General features: G+C 40.5%; 1 protein-coding gene across 3 annotated transcripts in view; it reads right to left on the bottom strand.

The window, feature by feature from the left end:
- The window catches only part of tbc1d32 (TBC1 domain family, member 32), a 96,884-nt gene that overhangs the window by 45,548 nt on the left and 28,167 nt on the right, over nucleotides 1-23,169 (bottom strand). For all 3 annotated transcript variants that reach the window (XM_061707040.1, XM_061707042.1, XM_061707041.1), the window contains exons 24-28: nucleotides 19,063-19,185; nucleotides 15,205-15,313; nucleotides 9,368-9,461; nucleotides 9,151-9,276; nucleotides 4,249-4,332 (exon numbers count right to left, since the gene is read on the bottom strand). In XM_061707040.1, the coding sequence (XP_061563024.1) occupies nucleotides 4,249-4,332; nucleotides 9,151-9,276; nucleotides 9,368-9,461; nucleotides 15,205-15,313; nucleotides 19,063-19,185 (536 nt within the window). The remainder of the gene's footprint in view (nucleotides 1-4,248; nucleotides 4,333-9,150; nucleotides 9,277-9,367; nucleotides 9,462-15,204; nucleotides 15,314-19,062; nucleotides 19,186-23,169) is intronic.

Here is a 23,169-nt window from a genome sequence, read left to right as displayed (position 1 = left end):
TGTCAGCCAGCCTGCAGGAACTGTCCCCGACTTCCTATTGGGACTGAAGAGGCGAGTCAGCCAGCTGCGCAAAAAGACAAACTCTATCTATCCTGGAGTCTTTCCAGCACTGAGCTTTTCAGCGGTATAAGAAATCTGCCAACCTTTCTTGATTCATCCATTTCCCTGATGTTATAGTCCCCATCAGATTTCTTGAGGCTAAATAATGATCTCAAAATGAGATACAGAGAAACCTCTGTGTGTGGGAGTGACACTTTCCATATAACTGAAGTAGGGTTTGTTCAAAGAGGCTGAACTCTTCAGTTGTTTCATTGGAATTTGCAGTCTTTCAGAACTGCAGAGACTCTGTTGACAGATCTTCTTTAAGGCCTGTGCTTCAAATCTTGAATCAATCCATGCCTTAGAGTTGACTAAAATGAAGCAGTCCCATGGGAGCTGTGTGGGCACAATCAGTGTCCCGACAGAAAACGATAGTCAAAGTGCGTGCAATGATGGAGTCAGATATGTTTATTGAAGAAAGAGTGAAAGGAGCACGTTAACTGTTTGTGTTATGTGCCTCTCCGTCCCTAAAACTCTGGCAAAACATTTATGATAGAAAAGCCACAAATACATGTCAACCTAGAATAAAAGGTTAAATTCAGCTGTCGGCATCTCTGGTGATTGGTTAGGGAAGTCTGAACTCCTTCCAACATGGAAATCGACTGAAGTGTACACAGACTAAAGCTGGAGGCAGAGTGTGACCAATTAAATATTCTGTCTGATATCAGGGAAGTCGAGTGCAAAAACAGTATCCACTTATTTCATTTTTTCCTATTACCCATTAGATGAGGTCAAGCATAATTTCATCAACAGTGTCAGATAAACTCTGAATCTTGACAATCTAATGATAATTATAGAGCTGCTTAGCATTAAACATCCCAATCTGGTTGAGAATCACTGTTCTCAAAGAAATTCCCTAATTAACCCATCCATCCATCCATCCATCCATCGTCCGCCGCTTTATCCGTTCCCGGGTCGCGGGGGCAGCAGCCTCAGCAGAGATGCCCAGACTTCCTTCACCCCAGACACTTCCTCCAGCTCCTCCGGGGGGAGTCCGAGGCGTTCCCAGGCCAGCCGAGAGACATAGTCTCTCCAGCGTGTCCTGGGTCTTCCCCGGGGTCTCCTCCCGGTGGGACATGCCTGGAACACCTCCCTAGGGAAGCGTCCAGGAGGCATCTGGTACAGATGCCCAAGCCACCTCAGCTGACTCCTCTCAATGTGAAGGAGCAGCGGCTCGACTCCGAGCTCCTCCCGGGTGACTGAACTCCTCACCCTATCTCTAAGGGAGCGTCCAGCCACCCTGCGGAGGAAACTCATCTCGGCCGCTTGTATCCGCGATCTTATCCTTTCGGTCACTACCTAAAGTTCATGACCATAGGTGAGGGTAGGTGCGTAGATTGACCGGTAAATCGAGAGCTTCGCCTTTCGACTAAGCTCCCTCTTCACCACGACGGTCCGGTACATCGACCGCATAACTGCGGACGCTGCACCGATCCGTCCGTCAATCTCCCTCTCCATTGTTCCCTCACTCGTGAACAAGATCCCTAGATACTTGAACTCCTCCACCTGGGGCAGGACTTCCCCACCCACCCGGAGAAGGCACGCCACCCTTTCCCGGTGGAGAACCATGGCCTCGGTTTTGGAGGTGCTGATTCTCATCCCTGCCGCGTCGCACTTGGCCGCAAACCGCCCCAGCGCATGCTGAAGGTCCCGGTCCGATGAAGCCAACAGGACAACATCATCTGCAAAAAGCAGAGATGAAATCCTGAGGTTCCCAAACCGGATCCTCTCCAGCCCCTGGCTGCGCCTAGAAATCCTGTCCATAAAAATTATGAACAGGACCGGTGACAAAGGGCAGCCCTGCCGGAGTCCAACATGCACCGGGAACAAGTCTGACTTACTGCCGGCAATGCGAACCAGACTCCTGCTCCGATCATACAGAGACCGGACAGCCCTTAATAGAGGGCCCCGGACTCCATACTCACTGAGCACCCCCCACAGAATGGCACGAGGGACACGGTCAAATGCCTTCTCCAGATCCACAAAGCACATGTAGACTGGTTGGGCAAATTCCCATGAACCCTCGAGCACCCTGCGGAGGGTATAGAGCTGGTCCAGTGTTCCGCGACCGGGACGAAAACCGCACCCTAATTAACCTCACTCCACATTTGGGTTCACTGGATGTGAGCAGTGGTATTTTTTTGACAAAGGCTTAATTTACCTGACAGTTTTGTTTATGTAATTACAAACATGAGATACAGTATCTGGGTGGTTCTGATGATACAAACAGCAAGGTTGATCTTCGATTTATATCTTCAGCTCAATTGTTCAAAGTAACAGCCAGATTCAAAGCAAGTCTCCTGCCTTCACCTGATATCTCACTGTTAACAAAGCAGACTAAGGGCCTGATTTACTAAGATCCTAAATAAAGAGTACTAAATTGCGTGTGCACTGAAAAAGTTTGCGCGTGCTGTTGTTGTGTGTTTTGCGGGTGATCAACTAAGAATGCGTGCGCAATTGATAACAGGCGCAAACCGCAGTATTTAAATGAGGTTTTGCGTGTCTTACGGTTTGCGCCATGGAGAGTCTGGATGGAAAGCCGGATAGTTGCAAGCGCAAAATGAAATTTGACGAGTTGGAGTTAGAGATATTAGTGGAAGAGGCAAATTGTTGTGCCGTATTCAGCACCCCTGCCGTGAAAAGCATTATATATATTTACAAATATTATGGAAGACAACACAGTAAGCAGGCTATTAATTAATGACATCAATAACCATTTACCCGATTTTTGTTATCTGTGACTGTGATTGTGGGAAAGTATGACTATTGTGGGACGCTAAACAGAACATGACACGGAATGAGAATATCATTTTTGTCAGACGAGGGGGTGCTTTTCACGGCAGGGGTGCTGAATACGGCACAACACCGGGGTATGACAACTGCAGAACAAGTATAGGCGCACAATAAGAAACACTTTTTTCTCCATGAAAACACGTGATTTATTTATTATCACAAATAAAAAAAATGAATGTGCCTCCTGTGGCTGTGGCAACCTTTTGCTGAATAATACTCGATTTAACATTCAAATAAAATATTTCTCCTTTTGCATGTGGAGAATCCTCACCACAAGTTGAGCCATCCCCACCCCAGTCCTCAAATCAGCCCTTAACTCATTCAACAGCTCCAAGATGGAATCGCTAGATAGTCGATATGTTTCTGGTTTTCATTCATTCCAAACAAATTTACATGAGTCCGAAAGACTCTCTCTCTGCGTATTCTTTGATTTTGGCGATGTCGCCTCCTTGCCACAATAACAGCAGCCATCGGTGCGTAATGCTGGGCAGATTAGCACCTTCCTTTCGAACGTATTAAATACAGACGCAATCACAATCCCCGCAAAAACTTTCAGGCTTGGTAAATCTCATTGCGCGTGGTAAATGGACCTATTTGCATTTTCCCCTCCCAGTATTTAGTGCTTTCTGGCGGGTACGCCCCATATTGATTATTCATCAGGGCAAAAGTACTAAATGAACAGCGTGTGCTATTTTGCTCATTTGAGAGGCGCAGTCCTCTTTGCACGCTGTTAGTAGATCAGCTTGCACATTGGTTTGCGGGTGATGTCAAGTTTGCACACGTTTTTACGCACGCAAACCTTTAGTAAATCAAGAGTATATCAGTTGTTGGTTAAGGACTGAGAAGCAGATAAAGCCAGTGAGCTCTTTACAGGCATTTAGATAAGAAAACTCAAAGTATCAAGTATCAGTATCAATGTCCAAAACAATGCACGACGGTCACAGCGGCATGCAATACACTGAACCTGTATAAAGTGAAAATGTATTTATATCTCATTTAAATCATTTATCTAAAAAAATAAATAAAAGTACCTATATTATTTTGGTGTATCTTTCACAGAAAAGGAAAAAAATTAAGCAGACTAATATCCCAGCTAAAAACAATGTGGCTCACTTTGCTGATCCACCCATTTTCTCTTAGTTATTTCCCTTTGAATGGATGGATGGATGGATGGATGGATGGATGGATGGATGGATGGATGGATGGATGGATGGATGGATGGATGGATGGATGGATGGATGGATGGATGGATGGATGGATGGATGGATGGATGGATGGATGGATGGATGGATGGATGGATGGATGGATGGATGGATGGATGGATGGATGGATGGATGGATGGATGGATGCACTGACCTGTGTACTGAGTGAAGGAGAGGAAGCTCTCTGCTGCAGAGCTGCATAGATGGGCTACAACTTTCTCCAGAAGGTTGGCCAGCACTGGGGAGGAAAAAAAACATACAGTACAAACTTAAAAACTTAGCTCAATATCAAATATCTATGGGACTTATTCAAAATCCAATACCCAAATTCACATACGCCACCTCCTTCAGCCAAAGCAACCTGTTTTGACTCACATAAAGCAGCTATAGAGCTTTACTGAGTACATTCACTGTAAACCATACAGTGAGTTGGGTATTCATTGTATAAATGGCACTGGAAAATCACATGATTGCGATGTTCACCCCAGAAGATCAAACCTCAGTAGGATTGCATGCATCTACAGCAATGTGTTTAGTGGGCTTTGCAAGCATCCATTCACAACAATCTGTGGATTCAATGCCCCAGCTGTCCCTAAGTAAGCACTGCCTGCCTTGCTTTTAGAGTCATATATCAAATTGCTGTGCAATGAAACCACCCACTGTCACTGAAGATCTAATAGTGGAAATAAGAGGGGAACACTGGTTGATGAGGTTGCTGGAGAACGAAACACAGATAAAACAACAGCAGCTTCTCACAACTCAGTGGCCAAGGAGCACATATTAGCTGCATGGGAAGATGATGTTGTTTAACTTGTGGGACAGAAGAAAGTTCACTGATTGTTGAATTATGAATATAGCAGGGGGTGTTGCAAGCAGGCAGGCAAGGAGAGGCTGGGTTATTATTCACACATCCCGCAAATTGAATGAGAAATAAACCCAAATAATTTTAAGCCATTAAGGGATTCATTTAATGAAAATGGAAAAAAAGAAAAAACTAATCTAAAACTTAGCAATACATCATTTTAATGAACAGATATTAGATTCAGATGTTTAATTAACTACCCGAGAAAAGATTTGATATATTTAGCATTTAATGTCACAAACATTTGAAAGGAACTTGGATAAAAAATACCTATAAGTTACCTAACTTGGCAGCTGTATTGTCAGTTGAATTGCAGTTAAGGTCAACATGATTAGCCTACTTTACAAAATCAAACAAAACTTTTCATAGAAATGATGTCCAAAGGTGTTTATAGTTAATTTGTTTTCAAAAGAATAGAGAAGAAAAATCACGGTTCAGTGAAATTAAGATATTTTACTGATGCAATCAACTGAAACAACAAGTAAATTGGCCCACTGATAATTTATAATCATTTGTGTGGCCTTCATGCCCTGCAACTTGCAAGAACTTCTGACTAAGTTGGCACACGTTTCCCAGGGGATCTTAGCTAATTTTTCCGTAGAAAACACTTTTCTAGCTCATTCAATTTAGACAGTTGTTGAACCTGGACATACTGTAAATCTTGAGCTCCCTCCGTCTCTGAATAAGACTAAGGTCTGGGCACTGAGACGGCCACTATTGGACTTTGATTTTCAAGTACTCCACAAAGCTTTGGAGAAGACCTCCCGTCGGCCTAAAGGTCAACTGGCAGAAGTTTTTTTTACATTATTCTTCAGAATATCAACATAATCCCCTTTTCATGATTCTGTGCACTTGAACAAGGTGTCCTGTGCCTGGAGCAGTGAATAAGCCACAGAGCATTATGCTCCCACCATGTTTTACAGTGGTCACTGTGTTTTTGGGGTTGAAAGCCTCTCCCTTCTTTTACCAAGAAGCAAAAAGCTGCATGCATGTATAAAAACAGCTCAAACCTGGTCTCATCAGACCAAAGGACAAAACACCAAAACTAATCCTTAAGTCACAGGCAAACTTCAGTCTGGCTTTTATGTGCTGCTGTTTTCACCAGTGGAGCTCCTCCTCTACAATGAATCAGGAAAATCATTGATTTTGAATTTGCGGCTAAACGGAAAAAAAAATGTAATAATCAAACAGGTCCACACAAATTAGTTGGTACGCTAAAATGTCAATAATTTGACCATAGTGACGTGTGTCCCGTAATTGACATTGCACGTGTCTTAAATCTTGCAATCTGTCTGTCTGACTGTTTCAAGGGTTGAAAAGTCCCTTTGCTGATGGGTATCATGGTATTCACAACACTGAACACGGATCAGAGAACAGAAAAAGCAAAGGAGTTGTCTTAGGAGATCAGAAAGACAAGCATGTTATAAGTAAAGGTTATAAGACCAGATCCAAGCAGTTTAATTATTGGATCTTTGGGAATAATAATTTCAACCTTAAGTGTACATAGTGCTGGGCGGTATACCGGTTCATACCGAATACCGGTGTTTATTTTTCTTATGATATGAATTTTTCATATACCGTAATACCGGTGAGTATGTATTGTAGCGTGCACAACGTTGGGAACGCCGCGCAGCGGAACGTAGCGCCGCTGGAAACTGTTTGTGAGGGGACTGTTTAGCAGTAGTGATGCACCGGTGTTCGGTGGAATAAGTGGGGAAAAAAAACGAACAATTAATAACGGCGTTGTAATATAAGGAAATAGACTGACCGCTCCTGTAACAGTTGCGCACCACAAACATAAATCGTTGGCCAACCTAAAAGTATCCACATAAGAATTTTACCTAACATTCATCAGGAGGTGGAACCAAAACAACATAATGCTGGGAAATTAAAACATGTTCAGTTTTTTATGTTCAATAAATATTTTCTACCTTGTAATTTTGTAAAAGAACAGTCAGACAACACTTAAAGTCTTTAAGTGTTGTCTGACTGATTCTCTCACTTCATTAGAATCATAAGTGCTGCCACCTCATTGTAAACGGCATCATTTTGTGAGGCCATGAAAACCTGTATTTATACTAGTGTGGACATTAATGTTTTTCTACAATATTTCCTCCTCATAAAATAGGCCATTCTAAGCCAATTTACTGCAGCAATTCCTTTCCAAATCATTAGAAAATGTGGTTAACACCCAGTTGTGCATGAAAAAAAAAAATACCGTGATATACCGTGAAACCGATATAATTTTGAAAAATACCGTGATATAAATTTTTGGTCATACCGCCCAGCACTAAGTGTACACATTTTATATATTTACTTTTTGGCCGTTTATATGGAGTGTCTTAGTGTTTGCAATTTTAAATACACTGCCAAATCTTTTAATCACTGTAAAATACTGTCCAAACCCATGCACAAATGAAATGCATGCTAAACAACATCATCCCATACTAATCACTGTATATAAACAGAACTGTTGGGTATTAATTGAACACAGAAGTGTAGAATTATGATCATTTCACTGGCAGCCAGTTTAGAGAACAGGGAGTGACGATCATAACCACGGCCAAAATTCACTCTGTAGCTGAGCATGACTGAATATATCTCATTGATATGCTATTTCAGGGTTCTAATTAAGCAATCGTTAAACTGACAAGATAGTGAGATACTAAAGCTGAAACAGCCCTAACGGTGAGTGTTTTGATAAAGAGATAGCATAGTTAATCACTTTTGTCTTTCAGCTGAATAGAGGCCCATCAAACACATAGATAATAACAGTGTATTCATATGAAGAACTAGACAAAAGTACATTTTCAATAAATCATCATGAAACTTTGGTTGATTTAGCAGGCAAGCCATAAATACAGGAGTTTTATTTTACCCAATGTTCCTTGCCAAGTAAAATGCCAGGTTTTGTGTAGTTAATGACATACCAAACAAAGCAGCACCTCTGCAGCTGAGGGGGGCTTAAAACATAATAAATCTTGATCAGCATTTTGCAGTGAAAAGCCTCAAATGAGGCGTATAGAGCAGAGTGGATGCGCTTGCAGGCGTATTCAACAGTACTGATGAAAAGGACTAATCAGTATACACATTTCCAGCCCTCCTTCATTTGAATATATTTTTGTCTTTCTTGAATCACAGCTATTTACTCCTACACTCGGAATATAGGAATAGGTGCAATTTCAAAGTGGCTGTCAATGGCACTGATGAAGCACTCTGAAAGAGAAACATGGACTTCAGATTCGCACAGTCTTGGTTGGAAGAAGTGCGTCGTGCACCTGCATTAATACAGAAGAGTTCAGAAAGTTTAATAAAGAGGAAATGGATTACCATAAATGGGATGCATTTTGCATTTTTAGTATCACTAAAATATAATGGCTAAAACATTCATATATTTCATTGGCCACAGGTAAGAAACTGAAAGCTGACTCATTTAGTTTTACGCATGGTGTGTATGGACATCCAGGTGGGCTGCTGAATATCATATCAATTTGCATGTTTTTGCTTCCATGGGCATGTGTGTGAATGTTTTAAAGCAGTGATGAAAACAGAAGACTAGCAAAGCGCGTAAGGACAAAATATGATTCCCAATGCCGGGAAAAATATAGAGTGATTCAGCAACGAGGCTGGTGGCTTTAGTTCAGTTTAGTTTCACAAAGAAAAAGCTACACATCTGGCAAGTCAAAACAAACTTCCCAAATATTCTGGTGTAACGGGGGTCAACCTTTCTGATCAGAACCATTACTGTTTAGTTTACCACCACAACCTGAGTGCCTGCAAGTTTATAGTCCTTTATGTTTGTTTATCGGAGTAATATTTTAAACATTAAAAAAAATTATTACAAACTACCAAGACAAAAGTCAATGCTGACTATATTCCTCAATTTTTCTTCATTATAAGGCGAGTACAGTTCTGTCTTTTCTTCAACATTTAGTTTTCTGCTGTTCATTATGGCATGTAAAACTTCCCCTAGACTCATACTTTTATCTACTTTTTTTTCCAACCAAAGACTTGGGCTGTATTAGGTCAATTGCTGAGGAGTTTCCAATGTTTGGTTCAAATTTGCTCAAAAGTTTTATGTAAGCACAGTTACAAACTGATCTCCTGCTACAATTCAACACAACCACCCTAGTAAATGTTTAATATATAAGCTTTATTATAACTATGTAACAAATAGATAATTCAGTAACTTACCCTCTCCAGATGGAGTGTTCTGTTTTGATGTCATGGCTTTGCAGTACTGTCTCCGGCAGATCTCTAACCAGCTCTCCTCACTCTTTGGGTCTGTTGTTGAAGCCAGGAATACGTTGAGCTCCTGGTCTGTACATCAGGAATTAAAAAAAAAAAGAGTTGAAGTACAGTAGAAGAAGTAAATTTAATATTGGAAACTCAATCACAATGTTGTTCTTACTTTGTGGGTCATTGTGGCTCTTCGGTGGGTCCAAAAAGTAACAGTGTGGTAGAGGGTAGCATGAGAACATCGGCCAGGGGTAAGGATGTTCTCCCTGGATCAACATGAAAGAAGCGAAAGCTCAAAATGTCACAAAAATACAAGCTGTGGTGAGTAATACTGGAAGCCCTTTTATTATGTACGTGACTCATTTCATCTGGATCACTTCCTTTTATTCCAGTTTAAACTGCACTGATTACAGACCTACTATGGTTGTTTTCTGGGTTACTACTGTATCATTATGCTGGAGCGTTAGCAATTGTTTGTATTTCGATATACTGTATCATACTATAATTTTCTGATGGTGGTGCTTGAAACAATATTTCATATGCCATTAGCTTTTTCTTCCTTTCTTGTTTTTTAACTGGATTTATTCATGTATTTATAACACAGCCAATCATTATTATGATGATGTCAATTTAAAAGAAGCACTTCTGAAGCAGTTCAGTATGTGACTCGCCAAAATGACTTGAATGATAAGAGAAATCTAAAGCAAGGCTTTTCATTGTGTTGTCTAGTATTTGATTATGTGATTCTCCAATGATATTAAAAAAGTAACTATTGTGGCAAGTCCCTGATTGATGAATACAACCCTTATGCAACTTCTGAGATCTTCTAGTGATTCTATAACCAACATGACAGGATTAACATAACTTGTCATTTTCAGAACGCGTTTAAATGGAAATTTCCCATTGTCTCTCAACACAGTCAGCAGATGTGAATAGTAAATAGTAATGACTGTTAACCAGAGGGCTGCGGTCGATTTCTTAATTTCTTATGTCGAAATGTACAGGATAGATGTAAGGTTGTGAATAAATCATTTGTGTAAAGAATTTGGAAGTCCTACATCCAGGGGATGTGACAGACCTGGTACTAGGATTTGATTCCTCAGAGTCTAAGCTTCAGGACACCTTATTCCATACAGATCTGCAAGGATTCACATGACACTACTGAGTGAAATGATGGTACTGCTAACATTTTGTTGTCCTGGATCATTTGTCAGAGTGACATTACCCCACACTTGTGCCATTTGAGTTATCAACTCTCAAGCACTTACATATGTAATGCATGTATATCTTTCACAATAAAGTGCTTTTGAGAATGAAAAATTGCCTTTCCTCGCGAGTGGATGAAAACTTCCCTGCAGCAATGGGAAAGACTATTACAGTTTTCAAATTCAGTTTTACAGAATATTTGCATGGAATTACCATGAGAGAGAACCACTTATAAAAAAGAAGATAAAGCAAGGTAGGAGATTGGCCTGTGTATTGAGTAGGTGGCTTAGTGAAAGCTATTGTTGAAAGGCTATGAATAATTATGGATGCACTCTGCAGCCCTGTTTAGATATGCATGTTTAAATGTGTTCAAAATCTAGTGGCTAGTTGTTAGCTTGTTCAATTTATGCATTTACTTTCCTGGGATACAAGAAATCCATGCACTGCATAAGCTTAATTTGATAAGTATATGCAATCACTGATTCCCACATATATAAATTGGTTATAAAAGTTATGGCAATAACAATAGGGATTAAAATATACGGTAGGTCTACTTCTTAAAAATGGTTTGGTTCCCGGAGTTTAAGTGTTTCATTATTTGAGGAAATATGATTACAATGACAAAAACAGTCTGGAATGTCAAGGATAACCTCTGTTTTAACACTACAATTATTTTCACTTCACCTCTCACCAGGAGTGGGAACATTCACACAAATTTAACAGAAAAAAGATAAAAGGGATCTCTATAGGAAACACTCACTAAACTAATTTACACTCTCCGCTTTGGAGATCTCTTTTGGGTAATTTCCTTGACCTAAGCATAAATTATTTCTTGTTTTGGGTTCAGCGTAAACAACACCTAAATAATTGATAGCAATCTCATACCATGCTGAGTAAATAAGGCTGCAGGCTTCAAATAACAAGCAAGGCACTGTTGGTAATCAGTAAGCCTCTTTTCATCCGTGATGGAATCACCAGGATGAGATGGATGGATCTGTGTTTGGATCGGGACCAGACGCAATGCTGAGTTTGGGTTAATCAAGAATAGTGAAAGGAGGGATAGAGATACGTACACATCTCCCCTTTTAATTAATACTTTTTATAGTTCTAAAACCAATTAGTGGAAAAATCTAATCCTTTAGCCTAGAAAGTCACAATCAGGATACGGTGATGGGAACTTCTAGATGTACGTACAGTCTACACAAACACAATCTCAAGTGGTCTTTTTTTAAATAACAATTCTATCTTGCTATCCAGCATATTTCCCACATTGTCACTCTTGTTTCAGTAACTCCAGCTATGACAGTTCTTCATACAGCAGTGCTGGCCTGGCTTAAAGTTGTGAAACAAAAGTGATGTGAGCTCGACTGAACCTCACAACAATGGTAACAATCAGACTGTAAACAATGGATGAAACATTAGTTACGATGCTTCGTTTAGCCGACCTAGTGATTAGGCAGGGTAAAGAGCAGTATATTTCTGGTTTCTCCATCAAATTAAGATGTGAAACGGGATATTCCACTGTAAAAAATCTGCCAACAGATCTGCAGCTATTTTGGCGGGGATCGACTGAAGGAGCTGGTAGTCATAGCTGCACAGAGTACAAAGAAATGACGCCTCAAAATCGCTCTTCAGAAACCTATGGGTCATGGGAATAATGCTTCGTCCAATATTTTTACAGTCTATGTTTTTAAGTCCAAATCAAGTGGCAACCATCTAACTTCTGGGTTAAGTGTCATGCAGGATAATTTTGTTGCAGTTCCCCGACTGGCTGCTTGAGACATAGAAACATATATACAGCCTGCTTCAAAAAAACGTTTTGGTGACAATTATTTGTTTTCATACTCATGGTAACTCTGAAGAGGGTAAATGTCATGTTGGAAGAGTGTATATAAAGCAGTACATTTATGGCGCTTTACAACTAGTACATACTCAGCCCGCCTCAACTCGCCTTGCCTTGGCACCTTTCCACTAGGGGTCTAACGTGCCGAGTAGACACTTTTTCTGTAACTACTCTGCCAAGGTTCTAAGCGGGCTGAGTTGGGCTGTATCTGCAGACGTCATCACACTACACGCCATGTCTGAGTTAGGATGTGACATCATTTCAAGAGCAAATCGTGGCTTGAAGCCTTGTCTCCCTCCATTGTTTTAATTTTATATTAAATACAAGCCACAGAGCAAGCAGCAGATATATCAACTTATCCATGTTCTCCGTCTTTGGCGTCCTACTTCTTCGTTTGTGTCACACAATCGAGTACGTCACAGCAGCTTCGCTCCAACCCCGCCTACTTCTGATCCAGGTATGGAAAAGATACGAGGGCAAGTTGAGTCGAGTCGAGAAGAGGTAAGGCGAGTCGAGTCGGGCTGAGGAGGTACTTGTTGAAAAGCGCCGTTAACGTCTGCTGGCAGCTCTGCCGCTTTTTAGGTGGCGATCGGCTGAAGAAGCTGGTTTGATTGACACACAGTGCGCGTGTTTCTGTCAGCTTCCCAGGCAGCATTGGCTGCACTCAGTGTGAAGAAAGAGGCTTCAAATCAACTACTCCAAAACCAGTGAGTCACCAGATTCAATGCTTCATCCATTGGTTTTTACACTTTATGGTCTAAATCGAGGACCAACAATCTAACTTTCGGGTTGAGGCTAATGCGGAACTAAGATTTGTTGCAGTTCCTAGAGATGGCTGCATAAACGAGTCAGTCTCCATTGACTCCCATGTCAAAATCTCCATCGTTAGAGCATATTTACAGCCTGGTTCAATATAACATTTTGGTCTCAGTCCTTTGATTTCACACCCATGACAACTCTGAGGGGGGTGAATTAGTTTGTACCACACCACTGCAACCAGCCAGTTCTTGTTTCTCGTCGGCCAAATGCGACAGTTATATTTTATTTTACCAATCAAGTCAACATGTTAAACAGTGTATCCCACTGTAAATGCCTGATAGCAGCTCTGCAGATATATTTCGACCTGGTTTGGCTGAAGGAGCTGGGAGCAATGCTAACTTTAATTGACATGCAGTGGGTGTGTTCCCATCGACTTGCTTAGCAACATGGCAGTGCCCTGTACGAAGATAATCAGGCTTCAAAACTGGTCGTCAGAAACCAATGGGTCACATGACCAAATGCTTTGTCCATTGTTTTATACAGTTTATGGTCTAAATTAGTGCATAATAACTCACCTAATTCACACACCAACCTTGTGGCGCTAGCACTTATCCATGATACAGTTCATGACTACTCTCTTGTGTATGAACAGAAAAAGGAAGACTCGTCTCGGGCCTTTTTGCCAACTAGGTGACTGTCGCTATATTTAGTGAATTTTCAGACCCCTCTAGCAACTTCTTTTCAAAAAGCAACTTTCAACCAATTTAGCAACTGTTATTGACACATTTGTAGAATAACTTGAAGGCTTTTATTGTTCTCACTCTTCTCAGAGAGCAGCTGGTGCTGCTGTGGGCCCCTCCCCAGCAACAAAGTGCTCTGAGGCAGCCCGGTCCGCCAACACCTACTGTCAGCTGCAGTCACAGCAGGAGACATTCACTTCTCTGCATCCAGACTGCAAATGAATCACGTATCTGAACAGCCATTGCTGATCATGCACTGGCTCAGCGTCAATGAGTTCATAATTATAAATATATAATCATTGGTAGTTTTATTATGATGATAATCATTCCATGGCACTGCACTGGTCTATAGTCGGAATAACGCAGAAAGGTTGGAATTTAAAGATTAAAAAAAAACGTTTTTAAAACAATAACAACAAAAGAAAATTAATTTGTAGTTCCAAACTTCTTTAGGATGTTTTTTGCTCAATTTTCATCTTTCCTGCGACTCTACTGCTCACACTGACAGCATCCATTACAATTACAATCAAATTGTGAATTATGCAGATTAGTCAATGACATCATTTGGGGATTTCTAGTGACTTTAAGGACAACCAACAGCTTTTTTCCTTTCTGAGGAGTTGGCCACAGTAGTCGGGACTCTCATTACGAGCTTGATCTGATGTAAATTATATAGGCTGTCACAACATTCAGCTGAGAATATTTTTATCTGCATAATGTTAATTAAAAACCACCAAAAATGCTACAACATTATACATGTCCAAATCTAGAAATGTCCAAAACAAGATGCACACGTTTCAATACAGTTCAGTCCAACTCCTGTATTTCCAAACAAAATGGACCCACAAGCAGCCTCTTTGAATGTAACCAGATTGGAAGTACGGGACTGAAAATACTCACGCACTCAAGGTGTGTGAGTATTTTGCACCTTGTACCCTATTTCACACCTTGAATTGCCTTGCTGCTGAAATTTGCTATACAAATAAACTTGCCTTGCCTTGAATTACTCATAATCCTTTTGTGTAAAAAAAAAAACAAAAGAAAAACAACTTAAACTTCCAGGAACTACGATAATTAAAGATTGAATTCATATATTGTATTATATATACACTATTGTATCTAGTTGTATATCCCTGCAACTAACCAGGTTTACGGTTCTCTTCCATCTCTTCTTTTCAGTCATTGTGAGGTAGAATCTTCGCTTCCGCAATACACATTTGTCACACGTAGTGCATGATTAATTAGGAAGGTTTTGAAATTTCTTAAAGCGGCTGGCCTTAGGGAAAACTTGTTGGAAACATCCACTGCTGGGAGGATTGGCAACTATCTTGAATGTTTTCCACTTATAAATAATCTTTCAAGTACGATGGCCAAGTAAATGGCCTAATTTCTCTTCCTAAGTTGATGATAAGAAACAGCTTCTCTGAGATCATCACTGATGAAAAGTAAAACAGAGCTGACCTCTTGCAGGACTCGAGATGGAAGCCTCCTCTCAGATGGGCCTCCCACAACACTCGCACGAACCAGCACATGATTCCTCTCCACCGACAGACTGTCTATGATGATCACCCTGAGACGCAAAAAAGAACGATCTTAGGCTACGTTCACACTGCAGTTCCCAAGTGGCCCAAATCCGATTTTTTGCTCTTATGTGACTCAGATCCGATTTGTTTATGACAGTGTGAACAGCACAAGTCACATGGAATCTGATCTTTTCAAATCAGATTCAGGTCGCTTCCATATGTGGTTCTAAATGTGATACAGGTCTGATGTTTTGCAATGCGACCTCAGTGTGAACAGCCAGGTCGGAATTAATGCGACTTTGACGTCACACGCAGAGCTCCGAGCCGCGGGGGAGACACGGGAGACGGCGGGGGTCGCTCCGGGCCGCCCCCGCGATCTCCTCCTCCCCTCCCCACCGCTCACCTCAGATCAGACGAGACAACCGGCTGAATTTAAGCATTACTAAATAAAGAAGCTAAGGATTCAAATCAGCGAAGCGGTCGTGGTCGCATAACCTGCCCGTTTTACAACGAGCTGGACCGTGTGTTAGGTGATATACCCAGCTGAACGCCGGAGAGCAGAGCTGACACTCCGGGGAGCGGAGCTAGAGCCCTGCTATAGCGGGACTGTTTTCTTCATCCCGCTCCCGCTGCATTTCTGACCATTACCGCCCGCACCCGCAACGTGTGTGTTCCGCTCCCGCCCGCGCCCGCAGTGTTTACATCTGCTCCCGCCCACTCCCGCAAAACTCTGAGAATTCATGCCCGCACAATGATAGAGATGCAAGAGAAACGTCCTTGACAAATCTATCTGATTTAATGTTAACATGATAATTGTGGAGCTTGATGGATAATTGGCAGTTCAGGCACCTGTTGGATGCAAATCCATCATTGTCATCATCACACGCTTCTGCGCATGCGGGTCAGTTCAGGGCCGCGATGCGTTCACACTCGAGTCGGATATAGGACACATTTTAAAAGATAATGTGAACAGCCACACAAAAAAATCGGATATGGGAAAAAATCGGAATTGAGCATTAAGGACTGCAGTGTGAACGTAGCCTTAGGCTACAGTGTGAACGTAGCCTTAGGCTACGTTCACACTGCAGTCCTTAATGCCCAATTCCGATTTTGTCCCATATCCGATTTTTTTGTGTGGCTGTTCACATTATCTTTTAAAATGTGTCCTATATCCGACTCGAGTGTGAACGCATCGCGGCCCTGAACTGACCCGCATGCGCAGAGGCGTGTGATGATGACAATGATGGATTTGCATCCAACTTTCGGTCAGGTGCCTGTGAACTGCCAATTATCCATCAAGCTCCACAATTATCATGTTAACATTAAATCAGATAGATTTGTCAAGGACGTTTCTCTTGCATCTTTATCATTGTGCGGGCATGAATTCTCAGAGTTTTGCGGGAGCGGGCGGGAGTGGATGTAAACACTGCGGGCGCAAATGCAGCGGGAGCGGGATGAAGAAAACAGTCCCGCTATAGCAGGGCTCCAGCTCCGCTCCCCGGAGTGTCAGCTCTGCTCTCCGGCGTTCAGCTGGGTTTATCACCTAACACACGGTCCAGCTCGTTGTAAAACGGGCAGGTTATGCGACCACGACCGCTTCGCTGATTTGAATCCTCAGCTTCTTTATTTAGTAATGCTTAAAATCAGCGGGTTGTCTCGTCTGATCTGAGGTCGTAGGTGAAAAAGTTGAGCGCGGAGGAGAGGCGGAGGAGAGGAAGAGGAGGAGAGGCGGAGGAGAGGAAGAGGAGGAGAGGCGGAGGAGAGGAGGAGGAGAGGCGGAGGCGGAGGCGGCCCGGAGGGACCCCCGCCGTCCCCCGCGGCTCGGGGCTCTGCGTGTGACGTCAAAGTCGCATTAATTCCGACCTGGCTGTTCACACTGCGGTCGCATTGCAAAACATCAGACCTGTATCCGATTTAGAACCACATATGGAAGTGACCTGAATCTGATTTGAAAAGATCAGATTCCATGTGACTTGTGCTGTTCACACTGTCATAAACAAATCGGATCTGAGTCACATATGAGCAAAAAATCGGATTTGGGTCACTTGGGAACTGCAGTGTGAACGTAGCCTGACATCACTTAGTTAGTTGGGTAACATACATACATCCTCCAAAACACAGACATGAGAAAAGTTAATAATGAAAGTAGGCTCAGTCTGTAATGTGGGTTCAGTGAAATGTTCATACTTTAGTGTCTCTTGTGATTGCGACAATTGATTAAAGATAAAGAAAAGGAAAAAGAGACATTTACATAACTATACAAAACGGTTTTTGCAATAATACGCTTTCTTTTTTAAAATGTTTTTTGGATGGCTAATGAAATTAGAATGGCACCATAATTTCCATTTCGTACAGTCTCTTAACTCTGTAAGCCTTTCCACAGAGAATGAAGCATCTGCAAGTCTACAACTGTATTATCATAGTAGGAAAAGTTAAGTAAGGTTTTTTTTTTTTCTTTGGAAGAATTTTGGATAAGATAAAAGAATATGCAATTACAGTGCCTCTTCAGGATTGAAGGGCATCGGCGTCGGAGGATAGATTTTGCAGCTGAAGCAATTTGGACTTGACATAGGTAATAAAAAGGTCTATTTTCTTCAGCAGTGTTCTTTCCAAAGCCCTCTTGCCACAAAATGTGATACACAAACAGAGGAGAAAAAAAGCAAGGTATAAAGAAAATAAAAATACCTGTCCATAATAATAGCAGGGATATGAGAGAAAGAAGGGGCAGGAGATGAGCGGATAAATAAGCAAGTCATCATTCTTCGAAATTAAGCCGGCACTCACACGCGACGTGAGTGGGCATTTCGGGGCCATTTCCATTAATAACCAATAGCCAGCGCGGTGCCTGCCATTACCACTACATTACACTTTCAGAAATTGCCTTTTCACTTTCTTTCCGCTTTATTTCATTTTATTCGTGGCAAGGCAAAAAAACTATTTCTCATCCTGAGCTATGATTCACTTTGAAAGTGTTCTGTCATATCAGGATGAGGCACACACAGGCAAAAAAATAATGATGATAATAAAAACTTTACTGATTGAGTATTAAAGAGAACAATGCTTTTTGTTCACAAAATTTTTTGAACAACTGCAACTTCTGAACTTCTTTAGTCTGCTGTGGACTACAGAGGACTTAAAAGAGAATGTATCAAAAGCTAAAGGTTTTTTTAAAGCTTTGAAAATATGTTTGTCCTTTTCAGTAAGGCTCACCATTTCATACTGCTCAAAGTTTTTTCTTCCTTGACAGACTTTTAGTAAGTTACATATCCCTCTCTCTATATATATTTGTACTCCGTGGATATATCTGGTAGAATTTAAGTAGAATTTATTAAAGGATAGCCCCTTGAGATGTAACATCTCATTTTCAAGGGGGTCCCATAAAACATACAACATTGGTAGTTTGTTGTATTTTTTGAAAACCCGATAAAATGGCCAAAACCAATATCAATTTCTTCTTTTCTCTTTAGATTTTCAACACTTTTCAACATCCATCACTGTGATTTGTTTTGTAGTTAGAAAAAACAACAGTATATTCACAATCGTACAGAATGTTACACTTAAATGTCAAGAACTATGAAAACGTAATCATTTCACATTATCTGGCAAACAGTGAGTATTTCAAGACACATTTTAAAATCTCAAATTAGGTCACTTCTAGTGTAGATTTTTATAGGTTAAACAAGAAAGGTAAAAGATGAAACTTAAATTACAAAAAGAAATCTGATTAATGAACAAGAATGAAAGAATGTTATAACTTCCTCACACTAGCTTATTAATTATGTAACTGACTTCATACCCGTCAGGGGTTTCTGGGTCGACAACGTTCTTCCTCTGACTCTGCAGCAGCATGGAGCAGATGTTATACTGGCTCTCCAACAGCAGGAAGGTGTCCAGACTACAGCAGAGCACGCTTAGAAGTCTGCAGCAACACACACAAAACATACAGAAGCAAAGACATCAATTTACCAAGAGGCCTAGCAGCTGGACAGATTGTACCAGAACAACAACAACAACACGTTACAAGCTGTAACTTACAACATACAGTTCTTTACAGCAGGACAGGACCATGTTGGCAAAAACCCCATTTAGACATGTCTTTTTTCCTCTAGCCTTAAATGTCTGTAAGTAATAGGTGGACTAACACAATGTTTCCCCACCAGCTTGCCATAGACAATGGTAAGCTTTGTTAAGCAAGAGGCCTAGGGAAAAGTTTCACGATTCACTGTCAGCTGCTGGTGATGACACCAGGCTCAAACGGGCTGTTAAACTGCAGCAGCGCTTTAAACAGCACAAAAATAAGACAAAAAGAAAGCTTTGGAACAGGCTGTTCTCTCTGACCTCTGGAGGGTAGCCGTTTTTTAATGACAATGTAAAAAAGGGAATAAAATCTTGCATCAATTGCCATCATTTTAAAGAGAGGCTTGGTCACCAGTCAGATTTTGTCGTAAAAAGTTTTTCTTTCTTCTTTTTTGTAATTTGAATGAATTATAGCAATAGATTAACCCTTAAAATGTAAACAAAGCCACAACTAACTCTAGAAGCTTAGAAATAAACAAATTAAAATATATATATATATATATATATATATATATATATATATATATATATATATATATATATATACATACATACACACACACATGTATACATTGTGTGTGTGTGTGTGTGTGTGTGTGTGTGTGTGTGTGTGTGTGTGTGTGTGTGTGTGTGTGTGTGTGTGTGTGTAAAATCTTAAATTCATGTCACTCCTTTTGTGTTTACCATATGTGTGCATTGATGAGCTGACATAAAAGTAGGGATAAGGTCTGCTTATGGTTGTCAGGTTGTCAGGTTGTGTGTGTTGAATGTTGAGTATTGTTCCTCATGAAGCATTTATAAATTCAAAAAGTTTCTTCAATGCCTGACATGGCAGGGAGACGTTGGTAATTCTATTTGATTGACAACTCCATTCACTCATTCTGGCACTATCCAAGCAAGAGGCAGAGAGTCTGTCAGGACGGTTGACATGTACCTGTTAGAGACAGTGAAATGGACAACCTGGCCAACTCTGCCTTTGAGAGGGCTTTGTTTAACAGGTGGGATAAAAACAAAGTGTCCAGCTCAGTGGTGAGCTCTTTATATCCATTCATGGCAACATCTTTCAAAACAGCAGTAGAAATTATGTTGTTTGTGGGTGGTGTCTGTAGTCTTGTCTTCAACTTAGATTATTTTCAAACCTTAGTTTTATACTAAACATTTTCTCGATTAGTTTGGAGATCAATGAGCCAAAAAATAGCACCTTAGAGTTTAATAGTTTCCTTAATAAAAACACTCTAAACTCAAACAAAATCTATTTAAATCATAATAAATCACTAAATGGATTGCGTATGTGCTTTAACAAAACTGATGTGGCAAAATATTTTATGTAAAAACAAATGTATTTCTGTTGTACTTGTGCTTGTTGGAAAGTAAATTTGTTTCTCAGGGTGGTTTCAACTGATACAGAATTTTTTCCGACAACCTCAAATTTCCTCAGATATACATCATGTCACGTCAATGTGCAACTTTAAAGGGGACCTATTATGAAAAACACGTTTTTTTCTTGCTTTAACATATATAAAGTGGTCCCCCCTCAGCCTGCCAACTCAGAGAAGGAGGAAAGCAACCAAATTCTGCAGTGTCTGTACAGCCGCCCGGATGATCCATCCAGTGTGAAGTGGCTTCTACGAGCCGTTCAGATTCTGCTCCCGTCGACGGGAGCGATTTACATAGGTTGGCCTCCGATGCGTGAAACTACGCCCACAACTAACTCCGCCGGCCGGAGCTTCCGACATTTTTTCGTAGCGGTGTATCGTGTCATTCAGGCAGCCAATCAGCACAGAGCCTCATTATCATAGCCCCACCCACTCAGAATCCTGCATAGATAATGAGGTTAGAGAATGGGAAGATAAAGACATGGCTCAGAGGCTGAATTTCTAATTTATTTAGCAAAAACCATCAAAAGCTTGTCTTTAAGACATTCAAGGCCTGTTTAAAATAGGTATTACATGCCATAATAGGTCCCCTTTAAATGATTCCTTTCCATAGTTTATTTCTTTTTTTTTTCATGTAACATGTTTTTCATGCCACATAATCCCAAAAGCACAGAAAAGCACATGGCTTGAATAAACATCTATGATTTAGCTTTTAAGACAAATATTAAAGGCTAATTAACAACCCAGCGTAAAACAGCGGGGCAGCAGCAATAATTTGAAGACAACCAAAGTTTGGAAAGATTAAGAATAACTGAACCAAATTCTTAATTTTGATTAGTCTTGATCATTAATATCATTATTTTAATTTGTTTCAGTGTTTTCATGTTTGCAGAGTTCAAATTCTTTATAGATCTCAGACTTATAACCATGTTATGCACTGGTATAGTGATAAGGGCTGGACGATACAGAAAAAACATCATACCCTTATTATCCTTGTTCATTAACAAGTAATTAGCTCATATCAGAAACAGAATTGTGAATTGTTACTTTATATTTCTGGTTATCTAAAGTTAGTAATTTCAATAAAAGAAACTCTGAAGTTAAGAAGTCAGCATTTCTTTTTTGGGGGGAATTGTATCCCCTGCACTACAATATTATTGCTTTAAAAGAAAAACAGTATATCCACACTTATATATTTTATCAGAATTATAAGATTTGTGGATATATATTATATAATACCAGTATATTGCTCAGCTCTAACAGGTATCCGTTTTGAGATATTGTTATTTATGCTGAACACAACTAATCATTTTAATTAATGCTGAAAGACATGCATGTATTAAAATAGACCCTTTTTTTTAACCAGATGATTACTTCCTTGATAAGTTGCTCACATGCATTGAAATAGCCATTTAGAACAAATTACCGAAACCCAGAACTAATTTGCCTGACAGTATGGCTGATGATCATGCCACCGATCAATTAGTCATGAGTCAGGTAAGATGTACATGGTCACCAATGGGTGTACCCTATGGAACAGGCATTCTAATTCAGAGAGATCAATCAGTATCTCACAGACTGGAAAAATCTCGACAACATGCTCCCCAGGGACTCCATCATCATGGTGTACTCACAGCTGTATATATACACACACACACACACACACACACACACACACACACACACACACACACACACACACACACACACACACACACACACACACACACACACACACACACACACACACACACACACACACACACACACACACACACACACACACACACACACACACCAGCTGATTGATTGCTGTATATCTACAAATTATAACAAAGTTGTTTTGTTTATTTATTTCGATGCAGTTCTGGGTTTTTTTCAGAGATAAAATGTACAGTATCATCATCATCATCATCTTAGAAAAGCATTTAATAAGTCCATTCTATCCATGATGATACATACTGTACTGTATACTGTATGTTTTTAGTTTTCACAAGTGGTAATATAAATTATTGTCCTTCTCACTACTAGCATATTTTAAGAGATTATGGTAATGACCGCAATAATGTCTATTGCAATAACATCAGAATTAGAAGTCTGAAGTTCTCCAGTGGCACATTTACTAGATGGTTTAAAACAGTAGCATGGGGTAGAATAAAGGCATCCAAACAATTTAAGTGGGGAAGCAACATGGTTCCCATGACTGCAGAGAGGCTTTTAGTAGAAAGGGGCTGAGATATTTAAAAGTCTCATTATGTTATGAAAAGTAGGAGAGGTCAAATTTTGTGGATCTTTTTCTAACGGGGCTGCACTACGCTGTTAGTGATTAGACCTGCAATGAATGAGGAAATAAGATGATATGCATGCGCGCACACACACACACACACACACACACACACAAAATGTTGCATATAATCTTGGAATGTAGTACAAGACTTGGTTGGAACGAT

The sequence above is a fragment of the Cololabis saira genome, chromosome 18 (genome assembly GCF_033807715.1).
Source record: "Cololabis saira isolate AMF1-May2022 chromosome 18, fColSai1.1, whole genome shotgun sequence".
NCBI lineage: Eukaryota > Metazoa > Chordata > Actinopteri > Beloniformes > Belonidae > Cololabis > Cololabis saira.
Note: the sequence above shows the minus strand (reverse complement) of the source record. Positions and strands in the feature narration are given on the sequence as shown.